Below are 19,531 nucleotides of genomic sequence, written 5' to 3' on the forward strand. Positions count from 1 at the left end.
GTGGTGCAGATGAAGCCTGTGCAGAGCTGCAGGATGATTCATAAATGTCATCGAAGAGCAGGAAGGAAGAAAACGATCGGCTCATGTTTCAGTTTTTTTACGAGCCATGAAATTGTACGCTGCAAAAACTCAAATCTTATCAAGTCTATTCGTCCACTTTCTAGTCCAAAGTATGTCCTTAAAACACTCCTGACCTGCTAGAAACAAGATTTGCAATTTTCTTAACAAAGGGTTTGGTCATATTTGATAAATCTTTAAGGTAAATTTCCTGCATTGATCAGCAGTGATTCTATTTATTGATATAACTGAGAGGTTAGTGATGTGTTTTATATGTTCTTGTGTTGTTAGCTTTTCAGATGCTCATTTTGTTGACTTGGACGGTTTCATCAGGAGAGGACACTTAGTACAGACAATGTTTGGGCCTGGCAATCTTTGGGTGTGTCATAATTCGATTTCGATGCCTTGGTTTCACGATTTGATTGACTATTCTGGATCCTTGGATTCAAAATATATATTTTTTAAATTACAGTACAGACTTCAGGATCCACTCCAGTCAGCTGTGAGACTCGCTTCTCCATTTGTTGTTGTACTGAGTTTAAGAGTTAGCACTTAGCATGCAGTGACTGATTAGCCCCCCCCCCCAAAAAAAAAAAAAAATACTATTTTTGAAAGTTAGGAATCTATTTAAAATCTCGAGATTTAAAACTTGGTATTTCTTCGTCTTTTCGTTCAGTCATTTATTTCCATTTATTACAGCAACAGGAAAATAAAACTTTGGGACAAAGCATCTCTTCTCTTCTGAGACCAATGATTTTATTTGTTCCCTGATTCTAATAAATTAGTAAACTAACAATCTTTGACCAAGTAAATTAGTTTTATTAGTTGTCTTGATTGAGAGGCTACAGATGGAAATTAGAGATTCGCTAAATCTAGTTTCATTCATTGTTCTTTTATAAATGATCGATGTCATTGCACTCTGTCCCCTGATGAATGAAAGAAACGAGAGTAGATTTTTTTTAATTCTCCAGAAACAGTGAATCCCTGATTGACTTAAAAGTCTGCAGAGCATGAGGAGCGAACGGCGCTAACAGAACTGAGCCAGAGCCATGAGCGCTCATAATGACGGAGGACATGTTTCAGGTTTCAAAAGTCGATTCATCAGTTCCCTGGAAATACGTACGAACGGCTCACTGCAGCTGTCTTAAGTGCAATAACATGCATTAGGGAGTCAAACTTGACCGCGGATCCCCCGGTAGGTGTAAAGCTCACTTCTGTTTGATGGAAGAGGAAACGCAGCAGAGGGGCGTGAACGTGAAGCAAAGGATGCATTAGCAACGTCAACGTCATTACACTGATATCAGAGTAAATCACAGTTTGAAAGCAGTCTCTGACGTAATGACTCCCGGTGTGTCGGATAATCAATTCTGATAAGAAACATTATCTTCTTCTTCCTCTTTTCTGAAACAAGAGCCGACACAGCTTTGATGTATACGATGATTTGACTGCAACTGCAGTTTTACCGAAAATCATCATGTGATAGTAAAGATGAGTAAACAACGGTGTGTTGCTTATAAGGAGAACGACTGTAACACAAGTTAAAGGAGCGATATGTAACTCTGCCCCCTAGTGTTTAAAATGAGTACTGCAGTCTAAACTCTAATCATCACAGAGAGCTGTCTGGCTCCGCCCCCTCCTCTCACACAGGTCACCATGTGGTGGACACTGTAGCTTCAGTGTTTAGCCAGCTCTGCATGTGGTGGACACTGTAGCTTCAGTGTTTAGCCAGCTCTGCATGTGGTGGACACTGTAGCTTCAGTGTTTAGCCAGCTCTGCATGTGGTGGACACTGTAGCTTCAGTGTTTAGCCAGCTCTGCATGTGGTGGACACTGTAGCTTCAGTGTTTAGCCAGCTCTGCATGTAGAGACACTGTAGCTTCAGTGTTTAGCCAGCTCTGCATGTAGAGACACTGTAGCTTCAGTGTTTAGCCAGCTCTGCATGGGTCTGTAAAGCTTTCTGCGTTCTAACCTCTCTCCATGTTTCATCTCCAACATTGATCCTAGTTTGAGCAGCTTTCTGCTGCTGGAGCTTATTAGAAACATGCAGAGGCTTTTTAGCTCGGGTACAATCACTTCTATCTGAAGCAGTTCCACTGCCCGCTTCCATCGCTGCAACACCTGTTCACCTGATAACTGCTCTCATATCTGGCAAACCCAGGGGCGTCCAAAACGGCCTTCAAAGCCCCGCCTACCTTCTCTGGTCCAATCAAATCCAGAGCATTCAGGAGCAGAATCTAAAGTTAGAAGGAGGACATACTGGCTGCTGCATTGTTGTCAGAGAAGCTTCAACACGGCAGGTTTCCTTCATGTCTGATTATTATTTCAGCCAGCTCTCTCATGACGCCACATGTCCCTCTCTGCATCGATCTTTACATCACATCAGTGATCTCACTCTTTAGTCCACTTCCTCTGATAGATCTCTGTAAGCAGACACTGATAGCTCTCTCCTCCTCTCAAATAACAAGCAGCGTCTCCTTTCGGGACAGGCTGTGTGTTTGGAGTATGACTTTAGGATGAATCTGACATGTTCCGTCTGCTCATCTGAAAGAAGCAGGGATTTAGCTGTCTGCATTTGCAGGGAGAAAAAACACAATGTTAGTGTAAAGAATCATCCCTGTATCTGTTTTTTGCAGGAACACTTTTCAGAGGTGAGGTTGATTTTATATTTTGCGAGCGAGCAGCAGCAGTCGGTCCTGTCATCATGTGATCTTCACTGAGATAGCCACAGCTTCCTGGAAGCAGTCCCTGCAGCCTGTCCCGTTCTCACTTATCATGTGATGGGCTACATTGGATTACATAAATCAGTTTTTCTGCACACATGCACTCAAGTGTGTGTTTGTGAAAGCTTGTGTTGCAGGCTCCAGATTTGCACACATGTTGCATTGAATCTTTTCTGCTGTAATATGACGAACTTGGTTTGTTTTCCTCTTTTGTTGTTGCTGCATAGCTTCGTATTGCTGTATTCGTATTGTTTTATTTGTCGTGTTTGGGCTCCAGCTTGCAAGAAGATATTGTTGTGTCGTAGTAGACTCACAGCGTAGGTAAGCCCTGTACTACGGAAGCCTTGAGCGGACAGAAATCAATACATTTGACTTTGCTTTTCCAGAGATAACGAGGACATTTCTGTTGTTCTCTTGTGATGGAAGCAGTGTGTGTGGATGGAGGCAAGCAGGCTGTAAACATGTTCATGTCTCCTGTAAAAACAGGCTTTTTGAATGGGTGTGTATGTGACTTCCTGTGCTGCTGCAGCCAGCCTCTAGTGGACACTCCAGGTACTGCAGGATGTTGCTCTTCTGCATCGCACAAATGTGCAAAACAACGTAAAGGGGTGACAAAGCATTTGATTTATAAAAAATAAAACAGGTACAGAAATGATATAGAAAATATCAGTATATTGTTTAAAAGCAAAAAAATGAGTTAAAAATTTAATTTAAAAAAAATGAAGGTTTACTTTAAGAGTTCATGTAAGCACTGTTGGGAATTTTCAGGAGCGAATACCTGACCAACTGCTATGTTGGGTTTTATGAAGTAAAATTTGATTGTCAAAATAAATTAATAATTAAGTTTATTTAATTATTAATCTAAATCAATAATTGTTATTAAACTGCGTTTAATAAACCTCGGGGCACCACCCTGTAAACAGGGAACAACCAAAATATTACCAATATCAGTCTCAAATTATTTAATTAAATACCAATATCATTAATAATTAATAATCTGTATTTAATTGAAGGTGTGAAATCCGAACACAAAGCCCTTTCACCCAGCCTAAGTCACAAAGCAAATTCACAGTGATCACAAACAACGACTTTGTAAAATATAATAGAATTTATTTAACAAAGCAACATCAAGTTAATCAATGAAACTCAATCAAACAAACAACCATCATAAGCCAAACTACAAGTAACAAACAAAACAAACAAGCGTGGCACATGTGTGTGTGTGTGTGTGTGTGTGTGTGTGTGTGTGAGAGAGAGAGAGAGAAAAGGGGGGGGGACAGACAGACAGAGACAGACGAAATGGTAGCGACCACACGTGGTCACGTGATGGCGGACACAGAACGTGATCTACGTTTCTGCAGCGTCTGGAAAGCCACAGGTCTCTATGTGTGTGCGTCTACCGAAAGGTGTGTGTGTAAAGGCGAGAGAGCGAGAGAAAACAACGCACCTCAACAGCTCAATCTCGGACTGGAGCTCACCACAACTCAGAGCATAGCTTACTTCGCTAACAGAAACCAGCGGCCGGGTTTGTATCAGACGGCGTTCACACTAGTCTTTCTGATAGTGAGTCTATTACTCGGTTATGACGCGGGAGTTCACAGATAAACACACGGGACACAGCGGCACAAATAAGGAGAACAAAAGAGATTTTACTCTGGTAAAATCTAAGACACAGTGGTCAAACAAAGAGAACAAAGGAGATTTTACTCTGGTAAAATCTAAGACACAGTGGTCAAACACCAAGCAAATATTATCACCGTTTCACAATAATAACTCAGTTATTAAACACACTCTCTATATCTAACTGCCCAGACCTAGCTAAGCCTCACTTGGAACCGCTTTGTCCACGGTTGATGAGAAGAAAAGAGGTCCTGGAGCAGCCTTTCTGCAGTTGTTTGGTGATGGCGGCGCGTCCCAGAGGGTGAGCAGGGCCGTCGTGTCCTCCGTCGAGCGAGGTGATCTCCGTGGGTGTCCTTTCTTTAAAGGACGGAACGAGACGTAATCCTTACAGTCTCTCTCAATACCGTTTTAATACGGGAGAAAATAAAACGCTCTTCTTCTGAGATGCGTTCAAGTGGAGGATCTAAGCTCGGAATTTCGGACGTCGGTGTGCTTCAAGGCCTTTGGATTAGCTGCACGCCCAAACCTTTAAACAAAGGGCAGCGTGTTGAAACAGGAACAGAGTTGGGTATCCTCGGACGTCGGCAGACAACGTTTGAAAGAGGCAGAACAATGAGACATGGCCGGCTTTATACCTCCCAGACTTCACACCTCTGTGTTAGGTGTGGCAAAGCATTCTGGGAGTACCTGCAAGGCATGCTGGGATAAAGAGTCTTTTGTTGTAGTTCTCCAAACATACACAGCCTGAACTTTGCCATCCTGGCTGGACCCAACATCCCCCCTGGCCTGAAGAGCGGGATGCAGGTCATGGTCTTCAGGGCACTATGGGCCACCAGTCCACGTGCTTTGGAGATACTTGTACAAAAGTTAATTTGGCAAACAGTCCATAAATTCAAGAGGCATTTGGTCTGGGCAGACATTGAGGCAAAGTCTGGGCAGACTGTCTAACTATGTCTAGCGCTAAACATCAAAACATAATCAGACATTAGCGAAGCATTGCTGCTCAAGGTGCATTCTTGGACAAAACACATGAAACAAACAAACAAGAGGAAGAAAGAAAGAGAAGGGTTTCATGTGTAGATGTGTGGGCTAACTCCTTGACTGGGCAGGAGAAAGCCTGTGTGTGTTTGTGGCATGTCAGTGCGTAATGTACATGTACATGTAGAGTCTCACTATGGGTGTGAGGCCACAAAACAAAACAACAACAACAAAAGCGTGAGTAGAGTTACTGGATTTTGAAATGGGAGCTACTCCCCCCTCCCCAAAGTGGAGTCAGAACCTGGTTCTTTGTAAGGGCTGGAGGCCTGACACTGTCTTACCCCAGCTATCACCCCCCTCGGAATTGTGCTAGTCATTTCACTGCCGAGACCTGCTTCCTTATGAAGCTCTTGGGAACTCTGGTTATACCTACCCTTCTGACTTAGGCTTCGGCCATCCCGAGAGTTCCTCTTGGGAACTCTGGTTATACCTACCCTTCTGTCTTAGGCTTCGGCCATCCCGAGAGTTCCGTTCAGGTCTGTCAGTGATTGACTCCTCAGGCTGGAACCTACCCTATGGCTGGCTCAACCCTTCACCCCCCTGGCTCTGTCGTCTTCTCTGCCGGTGACGTGGTCTCTTGGACTTCTTCATAGCACGAGGCAATTTGTTGCCTTCAAGTGCTACGCCACCTCTGTGACTTTCAGGCTCAGGGTGTATGCGTGTCTCCCACACTGCCTGTGCTAACTCCTTGACCTCTTGCATACTCGGCTGATGAGTTCGGTAGTGCAGCTCAACAGTTGGCCGCACACTGCTATGCAGGTTGTACACGAAGATGGACTTGAGAGTTCCATCCTCGTCCATACCTGGAGCCCTATGTCCCTGAAAGTATGCTGACCTTAGGCGCTGGTAGTACTTTCTGGGGGCTTCATGTTCCTGGTGGAGGACTTTGAAAGCACCAACAAGTTTCTCTGCAGGGTAAACGAAGGTGGAGTATTCCTCGCACAAAACATTGCAGAGTGCAGAGTACTTTTCTCTAATCCTGGGCCGGAGGGTACTGATGAAGTCATGAACACTGCTGGAAGTTGTCTTCCAGATCAGCCTGAGTTTTTCACAGGTGGATGCATCAGGGATTTCACGGAGGAGCAGGTTGATCTCTCTAAGATAATCGACTATTTTAAAGTCTGTATTATCTGGATCAAAGCGGGTCGCATCATCCACCAGAGAATCAATGAGCTTTGTGCGCATTATTGGATATCTGGGTGAATAGGAGCCATCCGAGTCATCAGACGTGTCATAACTGCTCAGCTGTGTATCCTGTGGTGGGAACCTGCAGGTGGCAGCAGAGGGCCTGATGTACTCTCTGCCTGTGGGGGCTGAGAAGTCACCCCCCTTTCCATAGGATCCATCCGACGTGCCATAACTGCCCAGCTGTGTATCCTGTGGTGGGAACCTGCAGGTGGCAGCAGAGGGCCTGATGTACTCTCTGCCTGTGGGGGCTGAGAAGTCACCCCCCTTCCCATAGGAGCCATCCGAGTCATCAGACGTGCCATAACTGCCCAGCTGTGTATCCTGTGGTGGGAACCTGCAGGTGGCAGCAGAGGGCCTGATGTACTCTCTGCCTGTGGGGGCTGAGAAGTCACCCCCCTTCCCATGGGGTGATTCAAACCTGTCAAGGTGTGAAAAAGTGTGACAACTGTCAGTGTACCGGAGCGTTTTCTCAAAGGGAGGGGCTCTACAGTCAAAGTCTTTCTGTTCAGGATTAACAGGGGGAACAAGACTTTGTTCAGTCATTAGACTATCCTGGCTGCTCGGTTTTCTACTGAGCTTTTTCAGCAGGGGCGTTTGATCTTCTAAGGGGCTTGGTGCACGATCAGAGTCATATCCTGACGACGTGGCTTGCTCTATGCTTACCTGTGCTCCCTTAATTAATTCAAAGGCGTCTAACACCTTCTGCTTGGCAGTTCGTAGGTGCTGACGAAGAGATTTGTTCTCTTCCTGCAGGGATTGGACCTCTGGCTGGAGTGTCTCCATTGAAGCACTGACACTCTGTCTGGTCCATAGACCATGAGTTACAGCCTGGTGGGAGTTGCCCGAGTCGTCTGAAGACTCATAAGTCCTCTGGTCGTCCACCATGTCTGTCTCCTTCCTCCAGGGATCTGGTTCAGTATCCCATCCCTTGTGTAGGGCTTCCTCAGCTGGCGTGGGGGCTGCGGTGCGTACCTGCTCCTCCTGAATTCCGGGTACCATGACACTTTCTTTCATTCGTCTGGCTAACCTGCAGCTTTCTTGCAGTATTTTATTCTCCTCCTGCAGGGCCTTGCATTCGACTTGCAAGGTCTTAAGTCGGTCCTGCATCCTTTTGAAGCCGTCCTTTAGGATCTGGTTATCTTCTTGCACCTGGGCGAGCTGTGCCTGGTGTCTCTTTTGCTGCAAATATGATTTGCGCTGAAAAGGGAGGAGAAGTTGGCCGCGAACATTTGAAGATGTGTACTGTGGTTTCCCTGTTCGATGAGTCATATACTCAACCGACTCATTTAATTTATCTTCGCCTGTGCTGAGGGTGGAGGAGTTCAGACTGTTGACCTTTAAAGGGACGTGGTTTAAACCTGCAACTCCAACCTGAGGGGGTGGATTGTGTGATCCACAGGGGGCCTTGGTCCCTGACTGCTGAATGTCTTTCGCAGACATTCTGTCTTTGTTGGGGGTGATCTTGGCTCGGGGGTTGGCCTGGTCACCTACCTTTCTCAAGGTGTCCTTACAAATGCTAATGAAATAGCTGATCAGGTTGGCAATCCCCTCTAAGGAGAGCTGCGTCAGACCAGCAACAGTTTCTTTTGGTGATGTGTGGTGGTCTGATCCAAAAGGAGTCTTAGCTCCTGGCTCACAAGAAGTTTTGGTACCCATGTTGATGTTAATGTTGATGTGGTAAAACAGAATACCTTAGTGGATTACTGTTTGTGAAGCTGCAAGATAAAAAGTCAGCAGGAGGCAATTCTGACCTACGGTTCTAAACCGGATCAGTGCAGTCTGTCCTGGCAGCTAGGTGCGAACATTCACACCTCAAGTCCTTTTGAGGATTGGGGGAAGACACACCTCTCAGGCAGCTGGCTCTGTAACAATTTTAAAGTTACACTCCTGACTGAGCAAATGGCTAACTTGTTGTCTCCAACAACAATAAGCACACAAAAATTATTAAACTACTCACTCGTCAACACGCAGCAGCACAACTAACACACAACTTGATGTTTGCTTTGCTTTAAAAACAACAAAAAGTAATCTCCCAAAGAAAAGAGAATTTCCTTAGAAGAATCACTTCAGGATTAAAAAGTTTGGATCACTGTGAACAAACAATGTAACAAAGCTGGTTTATTAAGGGCCTCACACGGGGCACCATTATGTTGGGAATTTTCAGGAGCGAATACCTGACCAACTGCTATGTTGGGTTTTATGAAGTAAAATTTGATTGTCAAAATAAATTAATAATTAAGTTTATTTAATTATTAATCTAAATCAATAATTGTTATTAAACTGCGTTTAATAAACCTCGGGGCACCACCCTGTAAACAGGGAACAACCAAAATATTACCAATATCAGTCTCAAATTATTTAATTAAATACCAATATCATTAATAATTAATAATCTGTATTTAATTGAAGGTGTGAAATCCGAACACAAAGCCCTTTCACCCAGCCTAAGTCACAAAGCAAATTCACAGTGATCACAAACAACGACTTTGTAAAATATAATAGAATTTATTTAACAAAGCAACATCAAGTTAATCAATGAAACTCAATCAAACAAACAACCATCATAAGCCAAACTACAAGTAACAAACAAAACAAACAAGCGTGGCACATGTGTGTGTGTGTGTGTGTGTGTGTGTGTGTGTGTGAGAGAGAGAGAGAGAAAAGGGGGGGGGACAGACAGACAGAGACAGACGAAATGGTAGCGACCACACGTGGTCACGTGATGGCGGACACAGAACGTGATCTACGTTTCTGCAGCGTCTGGAAAGCCACAGGTCTCTATGTGTGTGCGTCTACCGAAAGGTGTGTGTGTAAAGGCGAGAGAGCGAGAGAAAACAACGCACCTCAACAGCTCAATCTCGGACTGGAGCTCACCACAACTCAGAGCATAGCTTACTTCGCTAACAGAAACCAGCGGCCGGGTTTGTATCAGACGGCGTTCACACTAGTCTTTCTGATAGTGAGTCTATTACTCGGTTATGACGCGGGAGTTCACAGATAAACACACGGGACACAGCGGCACAAATAAGGAGAACAAAAGAGATTTTACTCTGGTAAAATCTAAGACACAGTGGTCAAACAAAGAGAACAAAGGAGATTTTACTCTGGTAAAATCTAAGACACAGTGGTCAAACACCAAGCAAATATTATCACCGTTTCACAATAATAACTCAGTTATTAAACACACTCTCTATATCTAACTGCCCAGACCTAGCTAAGCCTCACTTGGAACCGCTTTGTCCACGGTTGATGAGAAGAAAAGAGGTCCTGGAGCAGCCTTTCTGCAGTTGTTTGGTGATGGCGGCGCGTCCCAGAGGGTGAGCAGGGCCGTCGTGTCCTCCGTCGAGCGAGGTGATCTCCGTGGGTGTCCTTTCTTTAAAGGACGGAACGAGACGTAATCCTTACAGTCTCTCTCAATACCGTTTTAATACGGGAGAAAATAAAACGCTCTTCTTCTGAGATGCGTTCAAGTGGAGGATCTAAGCTCGGAATTTCGGACGTCGGTGTGCTTCAAGGCCTTTGGATTAGCTGCACGCCCAAACCTTTAAACAAAGGGCAGCGTGTTGAAACAGGAACAGAGTTGGGTATCCTCGGACGTCGGCAGACAACGTTTGAAAGAGGCAGAACAATGAGACATGGCCGGCTTTATACCTCCCAGACTTCACACCTCTGTGTTAGGTGTGGCAAAGCATTCTGGGAGTACCTGCAAGGCATGCTGGGATAAAGAGTCTTTTGTTGTAGTTCTCCAAACATACACAGCCTGAACTTTGCCATCCTGGCTGGACCCAACAGCACCCTGATAAAAGACTGTAAATAAGAAGGGACTTGAACACAACTTCCCACAATCCCTGTGGATTTCATTTGACCATCACTCCTCTCAGCCCCCTGTCCCACTGGCAATGTTTACTTCACACCACACGCTGTCATGAGGTAATTAATAAATCCCAAACCCTCGGCTGCTCCCATGCTGAGGCCTCTCGTTTTTCTTCTGAGCAGACAAGCACACACACACACACACACACACACACACACACACGACTTTCTGCTCATGCAAACAGCCGTGCAGGCTGTTTCAATCAGTTCAGAAACACAGATTGTTAAAGATTCACTTTTCTTTCTCGTGTGTTTGTTTCCTCTTTCTTTGAAAGTGTGAACACGCAGGAGCAGCTCAGAGCTTTTAACACCATTTTTTGAAAAGGATGCACATTTTTTTATTTTTTACGTTCAATATCTTAATGACAGCTTCTTTTTTCGAAGCTTCCTCTTGGTGTCATATATTAAAAGAACAATTTATTAAAACATGTTTGCACAGTTATTGTTCATGTCATGGAAGTTTTTATTGTTCGTTGGGGGAAAATCCCTGTCTTACTGAATCTGAATCGTGTATTTTATTTTCTTGGGGTTTCCTGAAAGTTGTTGTTCTGTTTTTCCTCATTTTTTTTGTTTTTGTTCAAGTTGAGCATTTTTTTTCTTTTCACGGAAACTCTTGAGACAAACAACAGCTGAACACTCAACGTCTGACGTGTTTAAAAATATGTGGACATGGTTGTCCACACAAATTAATCTTTTCAGTGTCGAAGAGTTCACTCGTTTTTGTTTTGTTTTTTTGTGAATTAGCTTCAGAAAGTTCAGAAAAATAGTTTAAACCAGACCTCGCCCCTTTGCTCCATTTCATCCTCCAACGTTTCCTGTCTCTCTCCAGCTTTAATCTCATTTTCTAACACGGAGAAAAATCCCACACATCCTCAATTTAGCAGCTGCACACAGAAGATACTTGGAATATCTCGTCAACTTGAATTTCCCTCGGGATCAATAAAGTATCTATCTATCTATCATCTATCTATCTATCCTATAAGGCTTCTGATTTTCTTCAGCCATTTTCACAACTGCCCTCCTTAAAATAACGAGAGAATATTTCTGTCCCTGAAAGCTTCCTGAATATTTCCTGCTTCGTTCTCACACGTGGGGGCGGCTGGGTGTGAGAGACTCCACGTAAAGTCCGAGCGTCTGCTTGTCCTCACACATGCAGCTCATCCTGATTTATTTTTTTGGAAAGTTTTCAGGAGTTTTGTGCAAGTGTGAAAGCACCAATACGCATGGCACTCCAAGAAGAACTAGACTGGGAAGCGCTGCGCTCAAAGACAAACGGATGAACAAACTGACACAGGCGTCGTTAAATGTTCTTAAAATGTTTGTCCCCTCGTTGGATTAGTCATGGCGAGCTTTGTGGTAGAAACCGGTCTCTGTTTCTGGCGCGGGTTGTGCCGAGCTGTAAAGCAGCTGATTCTGTTCCTTCCTTGTGTTGTGGAGTCACAAGCCGACAAAGATGTGATTGTGCTGTTAAACATCAGAGATCCTGTGTGATAGAGGAGCGGCCTCACCTGCAGGGCTTTCCATCAGTCCTCTTACATATCCTTATTTAAAGGAGCACGTCACAGGCAGGTGTGGAGGTGAACAGGGAGCTGCAGAGCGTCCATCGTGTGGACACATGTCGACTGCTGAGTCACTGCCAGCTGAGCGTCCTGTGTGCCTATCTGTGGCTGCAGATCAATAAAGCTCCCATCGAGTACGGGGCACGTTACAGCCAGCTGACTGAGGCCTCCGCCCCGGGCTGCTTCAAGACTTGTTTATGAAGCTGCATAAATACAACACAAATGTTACATCTATATTCTGTTCTGTATTCTCATGCTCCTTGTAGTCTGGATCGAGTCTGCTTGACTCCTCACAGTCCGGTCTGATAATTATCGACAGATGTTATCGTTGTTTTCTTCCAGCTGCATTTTATTTGTTATTTAAATGATTATTGGTATCAGGAGAGTAACGACATTTTTTAAAGAAACTACAGATCTTCAGTCTTTTTTCTTAATAAGCCTTTATTTGGACAGGACAGTGAATTTAGAAATTCACTGTCCTGTCCAAGTGAATTTGAAATTGGGATTGAAATTGGTCGGGTACCTAGAAAGATGAAAGATCACCTTCTAAGCACTGCCAAGGTTCCCTTTAGCAAGAATTTAAACACTACTGGTTGCCTAAGACTTTTGATTTTATTGTTTTTTCTGCATCAAAGTTTGAATTCTGCTAATAAAACGACCCTACACAAGATTTATTCTCAGCTTTATTGTTTTGTAACGAGACTCTCAACCATCATATCCTAAATGTCTTCATATTGAATCTGCCAGATTTCCAGAGGCTTTTAAAAGAGTGTCTGACTGATCTGTTTAGAGTAACAGATATGCAGAGCCGGAAAGTCCCAGCTCCGCACACCTGACAAACATTTTGACTGAGATTGTTCCGCTTCAGGAAAAGCTGGAACGGGGCGGTGAGGTTGGAAAGAGGAGGTCTGTTCAGCCTCTGCCGGGTTCGGTTGTGTTTAGTGTTCGCTGCACCGTTAGATTTTTCTAAGAGTCATCCCGCTCCTCCTCTGTTGACTGAAAACACAGCAAGTCCCTGAAAATATGGGATGTTGTTAGAAAAAGGTTACTACTGTCTGTCTCTGTGCTGCAGGCTGACCAAACCACACGGTGATGAGGCCGAACACACACCTGCATACAAACCTGGCTTCATATCCTTAAAGGAATGAAGACACCAGCAGGAGTTTTTTTCATGTTTCCTGTGTCAGTGGTACAAACTGAAAGTGTTTGTGTCTTTTTTACTTTGACACACACTGGAGCTGAACTGAACCTGCTGCACGTGTGCGTTCTTTAGGAAACTGCAGGAACTGGTCCAACTGGTTTAACACAACAGATCTACTGGGAGCTGGTTTTCTGGGGGGGGGGTCTCTCCTGGCAGAACGCTGCAGGGCTGCCAGGACTTACCCTGGGATTACTGGGGTCACTCCGACATACATTCAGTTTATGAGCTGAAACTTTGCACACTGTAGTTTGGGCCTCCAGCATCATAGGTCAACCTTCAGACCACCTTTGTGCAATTCACCTGGATTGCACAGGTGAATTTCGTGTTTCATTTGATCTCCTCTGAGTTCCTGTAGTGAATAAGGGTGAAGATTAAATCGTCTTCGGTCATTTCCTTACAACATAATTCTCCAAAGAATCATCTCTGTCATGGTGTTTGTGTTTCAGCGCTCTCTGGCAGTATAACAGGTAAAAGGCCGCCTCATTTTTCCTTCACAAGTTTCACGTCGGAATATTCTCTGCCTCATTAAGTCATTACACACACGGACAAAAAAAAAAAGATTTCTATTTGTTCTGTTTTGAAGTCCTGTTTGAAGTGCAGCTCTCTGTCGTCTGATTGACGTCACGGCCGGCCTGGAGTTCACTCTAAAATAGCTCTCACGGCTAAGTTAGGAAACTCATAGCATACTGGAGGAATGTTTAAAACAACAAACAATGCAGCTGGCTGTAATTTCTGTCTTCACACGTACAAAGAGGTCGGTTTCCAAAGAGGACCGGGCTCTAGTCAGCACTTCAGTCGGTGTGTCTGAAATCTCCCCGGCTGTTTGCATGGTTTGATCACATGAAAAATTCCCCAAAGAGATCAGAGCAGTTACTGTTCTCCGGTGCTGTTGACGCATGTTAAAGGAAAAGCCGTGTGAGCAGTGTGAATGGTTTTATTTTCATCCCTCGCAGACCCACTCCCAGACTACAAGTCCAGAAACTGTTGTGATTGGCTGACGCTCTCGTTATTATCACACCGCAGTGTCGATGTCCAAAGACAATAGTCATGCGTCTGCTGTCTGTCCAACAGTCTGAAATCACACCAGGAATTTGCACTCCAGGCCACAAAATTTTGCACTTGTCAAGTTGAATTAAAACCTCGGCTAATTCTGTTTTTAAAAGGAACATCATTTAAGCGAATGTCTGAGCATCAGACACAGAAGAAATATTCATTTTAGATTTGCTCATTTAACGTTCATCTGTTAAAAGTCAGATTCAAACTATACTATACTTCCCAGTAAGATATCTACTGAATAAATAATGACGTTCTACTCCTGTGTGATCATGAAGGAAACCTGCTGTGTTGAAGCTTCTCTGACAACAATGCAGCAGCCAGTATGTCCTCCTTCTAACTTTAGATTCTGCTCCTGAATGCTCTGGATTTCATTGGACCAGAGAAGGTAGGCGGGGCTTTGAAGGCCGTTTTGGACACCCCTGGGTTTGCCAGATATGAGAGCAGTTATCAGGTGAACAGGTGTTGCAGCGATGGAAGCGGGCAGTGGAACAGCTTCAGATAGAAGTGATTGTACCCGAGCTAAAAAGCCTCTGCATGTTTCTAATAAGCTCCAGCAGCAGAAAGCTGCTCAAACTAGGATCAATGTTGGAGATGAAACATGGAGAGAGGTTAGAACGCAGAAAGCTTTACAGACCCATGCAGAGCTGGCTAAACACTGAAGCTACAGTGTCCACCACATGCAGAGCTGGCTAAACACTGAAGCTACAGTGTCCACCACATGCAGAGCTGGCTAAACACTGAAGCTACAGTGTCTCTACATGCAGAGCTGGCTAAACACTGAAGCTACAGTGTCTCTACATGCAGAGCTGGCTAAACACTGAAGCTACAGTGTCCACCACATGCAGAGCTGGCTAAACACTGAAGCTACAGTGTCTCTACATGCAGAGCTGGCTAAACACTGAAGCTACAGTGTCCACCACATGCAGAGCTGGCTAAACACTGAAGCTACAGTGTCCACCACATGCAGAGCTGGCTAAACACTGAAGCTACAGTGTCCACCACATGGTGACCTGTGTGAGAGGAGGGGGCGGAGCCACACAGCTCTCTGTGATGATTAGAGTTTAGACTGCAGTACTCATTTTAAACACTAGGGGGCAGAGTTACAGACTGCTCCTTTAACTACTAATCGACGAGCTGCCACGATTATGAGCATCCACATTAAACAGAATCAAACTTGTTTGTAACGTTGTGATTTTTCTCTTCACAGATGACACGTCAGCTAAAGAAGTCAGCAGGGTAGGTTTTTGTCACTTTAATTATATTTATCTGCTTTTTCATGCCAAAGTCGCACAAAGTCATAAACGTGCTTAAATGTTGCTTGCTGTATTTGCTGTACCCTTTAGATACGCTCTAAGCTTTAAACTTTCTGTGCTGCACATCAGTTCTATTCTCTGCATTGAATCTGTGCCGTCCCTAAAATAAATTAAAAAACAAAAATAATCGGACTCCGGATGGGCGAGTGATTATATTGCGTGCCCGACGTACTGAGCCAAGTCCTCGTTATAGTGCACATGGGATTGAGTTTGACCTCGGTCCTTTGAGTCATGTCGTCCACTGACTGTCTCTTTTGAATGTGTCCCGTCTGTCTTTAACTTCCTTGTCCATAAAGGAGAAAACGTCTGTTAAAATACTTCATGAGTTAATCCTGTTGACTCACTGAAGAAAGCATCATGGCTGAACTATTTCCAAGATGGAACAGGAGTCAACATTGCTCTTCAAAAACTCTTGTAAACGTCCTAAAATGTTCCGGTTAGAGCTGCATGTGAGAGCGCAAACAGACGACTATCAGGGTACCACGAGCACACGTCTCTCAATAATCCGCGTTGGAGTCCGGGGTGTAATATTATTTTTTAAAGTAAAGACGTTCAAAGAATCTTCAGTTGAGCTGAATATTTTGCTCCACCCATGTGTGCGACACTTTCCAGGACATTTAAGGGAAAGCGTCGACCCCCTTCGCTCCACATGCACGTTCACACCTTTGTCTTCTTGACCCCGTCGGGCCCTGAGGCGGCCAGGTGTCAGCGCCCGTGGAGCTGACCAGCGGGGGCTTCACACACGCATACATAAAAGGAAAAAAAAAACAACAACCCAAGGGCCACTCGACCTCTCAGTGCGTCATCCATACGTCTGTGCAAACAGGATGTGGGAGGATAGAAGGCGTCCCGTGGGGTTTTTCTACTGCGCCACTCTCCCTGCCGTCCTGTCCTCGCCCTCTCTGCAGCCGCAGAAATAGTCGGGTCTCTCTGGCCCCGTACAAGGCAGGAGGTCCGCCTCTTACATAACCATACTTTTAAGCTGAGGCTGAGCAGCACAGCTTGGCAGGGCTCTAATCAGAGCTGTGGGGCTCCAGTGGCCTCCTCCTGGGACTGCGGGGGCATCCCTGAGCTCGAACACAGCAGTGTGAGGAGGTGCGAGGGTGGGGTGGATGGTAATCTTCAGATGAATGGATCTTTCATTCAAAAATAATTCCCATTCGAGTCAGTAACGAGCTGCTGCAGCAGTAACATTAGACCGTGTGCGTAACCAGGCGAAGCTTGTCCTGTCATTCATCTGTGCTCTTGCTGTATTTGATATCCTATCCCCGTGTTTATGCGAGACAGTGAAGTTGCAATGTTCGTGTGTCTTGTGTCCAGCAGTACCAGGACACAGATATGCAGGGCGTGGTATACGAACTCTACAGCTACATGGAGCAGCGGCTGGACACTGGAGGAGACAACAAGCTCCTGCTGTATGAGCTGTGCAACATCATCAAAACAGGTGAAAGAGGAACAGCTTGTTCATGCTCTCCATCTCAGATGACATCACGACAGCTTTAAGAGACACTGCTTATATCTTTTAGAAGTGAGAAAAAAAGTTTCCATATTCAAAAACTCTCGCCGTGGTGAACCTGCTCTGCTCGGCCCTGAATGAAAAATAAATATGTCACATGAGCAGAAAAAAAAAACTATTTGTACATTTAAAGTCAGATTCTTCTCTCCTGATTCGGGTTGGCAAAATAGATGAAGAGAATCTGAAAAAAGAATCAAAAGAAGTTTTTCACTAGGCCTCGAGAATGTGCGACATGTTTCATGTATCATGATGTTAGCATGTTCAAAGAACATGACTGAAGCATGAGCTCAGAAGTGTGAATGATCATGTGATCTGTGCTCCACACGGGTCAATGTAACAAAAAAGGCTCAAAACAGTTTATATTTTATTCTATATTAAAGGGGACATATTATGAAAAAAATTGCATTTAAAGAGACACACACACCAAAACGGAGCGTTCAGAGAGAGCTGGTTTCTGCAGACCTCCTCTGCTGCTTGATCCCCGCTGTGACGCGACAGCGCTAACCCCTGCACCACCACACAATCAAACTCTTTGAGCTTCCTCATCATCTGTGATCCTCCAGCAGTCTCTGTGTCGTCACATCAACATGACCGATATATGATCGTGGCATGAGACTGAAAGGAGGAGTGGAAGTGAGATGAACTGGGTGACAGTGAAAGCCCTCACTCAGGCTGCCCTGGTTCTTATGTGGGACACAGTTAACACACTCCAGCTGGACGTTTGTCATTTTCTGTTCGACACGTCTTAAAGGAGACGATCTAACACACGTTTGTCTCTTTTCAACAGCAACAAAAGCAGATGGATTCGCACTTTACTTCTTGGGAGAATGCAACAATGTAAGTGCAGAGAGTATTCTCTGTGTACATGTCAGACTCTAATCCAGTGATGTGCATGTATTTCACATTTCTCTCCATGTCTGTGTCCCTCTCTCTTCTTGTTTGTGCTTCTCAATAGAGTTTATGTATGTTCACTCCAACGGGGGCCAAAGACGGCCCTCCGAGCCTCATCCCCTCCGGGCCCATCGCATTTGGGACAACCATCGCCGCTTATGTTGCCAAGACTCACAAAACACTCCTCGTAGAAGACATTATGGGGGTAAGGCTGCTGATTCACTGACGGCAGGAATCCTCAGTTATCTGTGGTTCTGCAGCAGCGACCTGCATAGTCACATTTAACTTTAACATGAACGATATATCGGTGTGAATGTCACTAAATCTTCCATCTCTCTTAGTTCAATGCAATCAGCCAAGTCGAGCTAAAGATTTAAAAAAAAAAACAGCATACCTTCAGGTTCAGTCGGACTCTGTGAAGGACTCGTTTTGTTTGCTGTGTTTTGCAGCGCTCTGCCCTTGTGCTCACTGCAGCTATAATAAAGTACAGATAACAAATGATGGGGAACTTTTCTCTCTGCGGCCGATGTCCTCATTCACCCTTCGTGTACTCTGAATAAGACGAGATGTCCGAGCAGGAGAAAAAAAAACATTTTAAATAAATGGCAGGGGGGAAAACAGTCGCTTCCTCGCTTCTGGACGTAAAACAGCTGGGTGCTGAAAAAAAACTGTCCTTGATGTCACACGGACGTCTGGAGCAGACGCTCCTCTCTAATATGTAACACACAATGTTCTCACACATACTGTACACAGATGGGACTATTTTATACTTATCCAAAAATAACATCATAAAAGTGGGGCAGTGCACATACACTCAGCATAAACATAAATATATACAGATTATAACCAAAGGCTGATTTCCAATCTGCGTCTCCCAGCAGGTTGATGATGCACGTCTCCGAACAGAACCTTACCAAACAGACATTTGTGAAATTTAAAGTGCAGAAAGCACTGCAGAGACGAGGTGCTAAAAAGGTGCTGGTGTACTACACATAACAAACACATGCTTAATGAGCACTTTAGCATGTTGGACACAAACTTCTCTGCGTTTTCTTTGGCAACCAAAGCTTCAAAGATGGGAGGATGCATTTTGAGATTCTTTGTTTTCGTCATCAGCGTGCGTGCAGATGTTGAGAATGACGTGTCCGACCCGTGTGTTGCAGGATGAGCGCTTCCCCGACGGCACAGGGCAGGACTCAGGGATCCACGTTCACTCTGTCCTGTGCCTCCCCATCCTCACTGCCATCGGGGACCTCATCGCCATCCTGGAGCTGCATCGGCACTGGGGCAAGGAGCCCTTCAACCTCAGCCACCAGGAGGTCAGTCTGACCCAGACAAAACACTCCTATAGTGGGAGGCTGGAGCGAGGCTCTCAGAACGGCACTTAGCCTGGTATTCACCTTAATCTGGATCTGCTTAAGACCTCTTTTCAGATTTGTGGGGTTCAAATGAGTTTGGAAAATACTTTATAAATCTTAAAATCTGTGTTCAAGAGCTTTT

General features: G+C 44.8%; 1 protein-coding gene and 1 long non-coding RNA gene across 5 annotated transcripts in view; one reads left to right on the forward strand and one right to left on the reverse strand.

Annotated features, from left to right (window-relative positions):
- LOC306836407 overlaps nucleotides 1-19,531 on the reverse strand; it is a 124,030-nt gene that overhangs the window by 93,111 nt on the left and 11,388 nt on the right. The gene's annotated exons all lie outside the window — the stretch shown is intronic.
- The window catches only part of pde10a (phosphodiesterase 10A), a 63,553-nt gene that overhangs the window by 29,914 nt on the left and 14,108 nt on the right, over nucleotides 1-19,531 (forward strand). For 2 of the 4 annotated variants that reach the window (XM_079363456.1, XM_079363458.1), the window contains exons 3-7: nucleotides 15,519-15,547; nucleotides 16,945-17,068; nucleotides 17,928-17,977; nucleotides 18,096-18,236; nucleotides 19,195-19,350. In XM_079363456.1, coding sequence (XP_079219582.1) covers nucleotides 15,519-15,547; nucleotides 16,945-17,068; nucleotides 17,928-17,977; nucleotides 18,096-18,236; nucleotides 19,195-19,350 — 500 coding nt within the window. The remainder of the gene's footprint in view (nucleotides 1-15,518; nucleotides 15,548-16,944; nucleotides 17,069-17,927; nucleotides 17,978-18,095; nucleotides 18,237-19,194; nucleotides 19,351-19,531) is intronic. The other 2 variants (XM_079363457.1, XM_079363459.1) reach the window with 1 other exon arrangement.

Source organism: Symphodus melops (assembly GCF_947650265.1).
Source record: "Symphodus melops genome assembly, chromosome: 15".
NCBI lineage: Eukaryota > Metazoa > Chordata > Actinopteri > Labriformes > Labridae > Symphodus > Symphodus melops.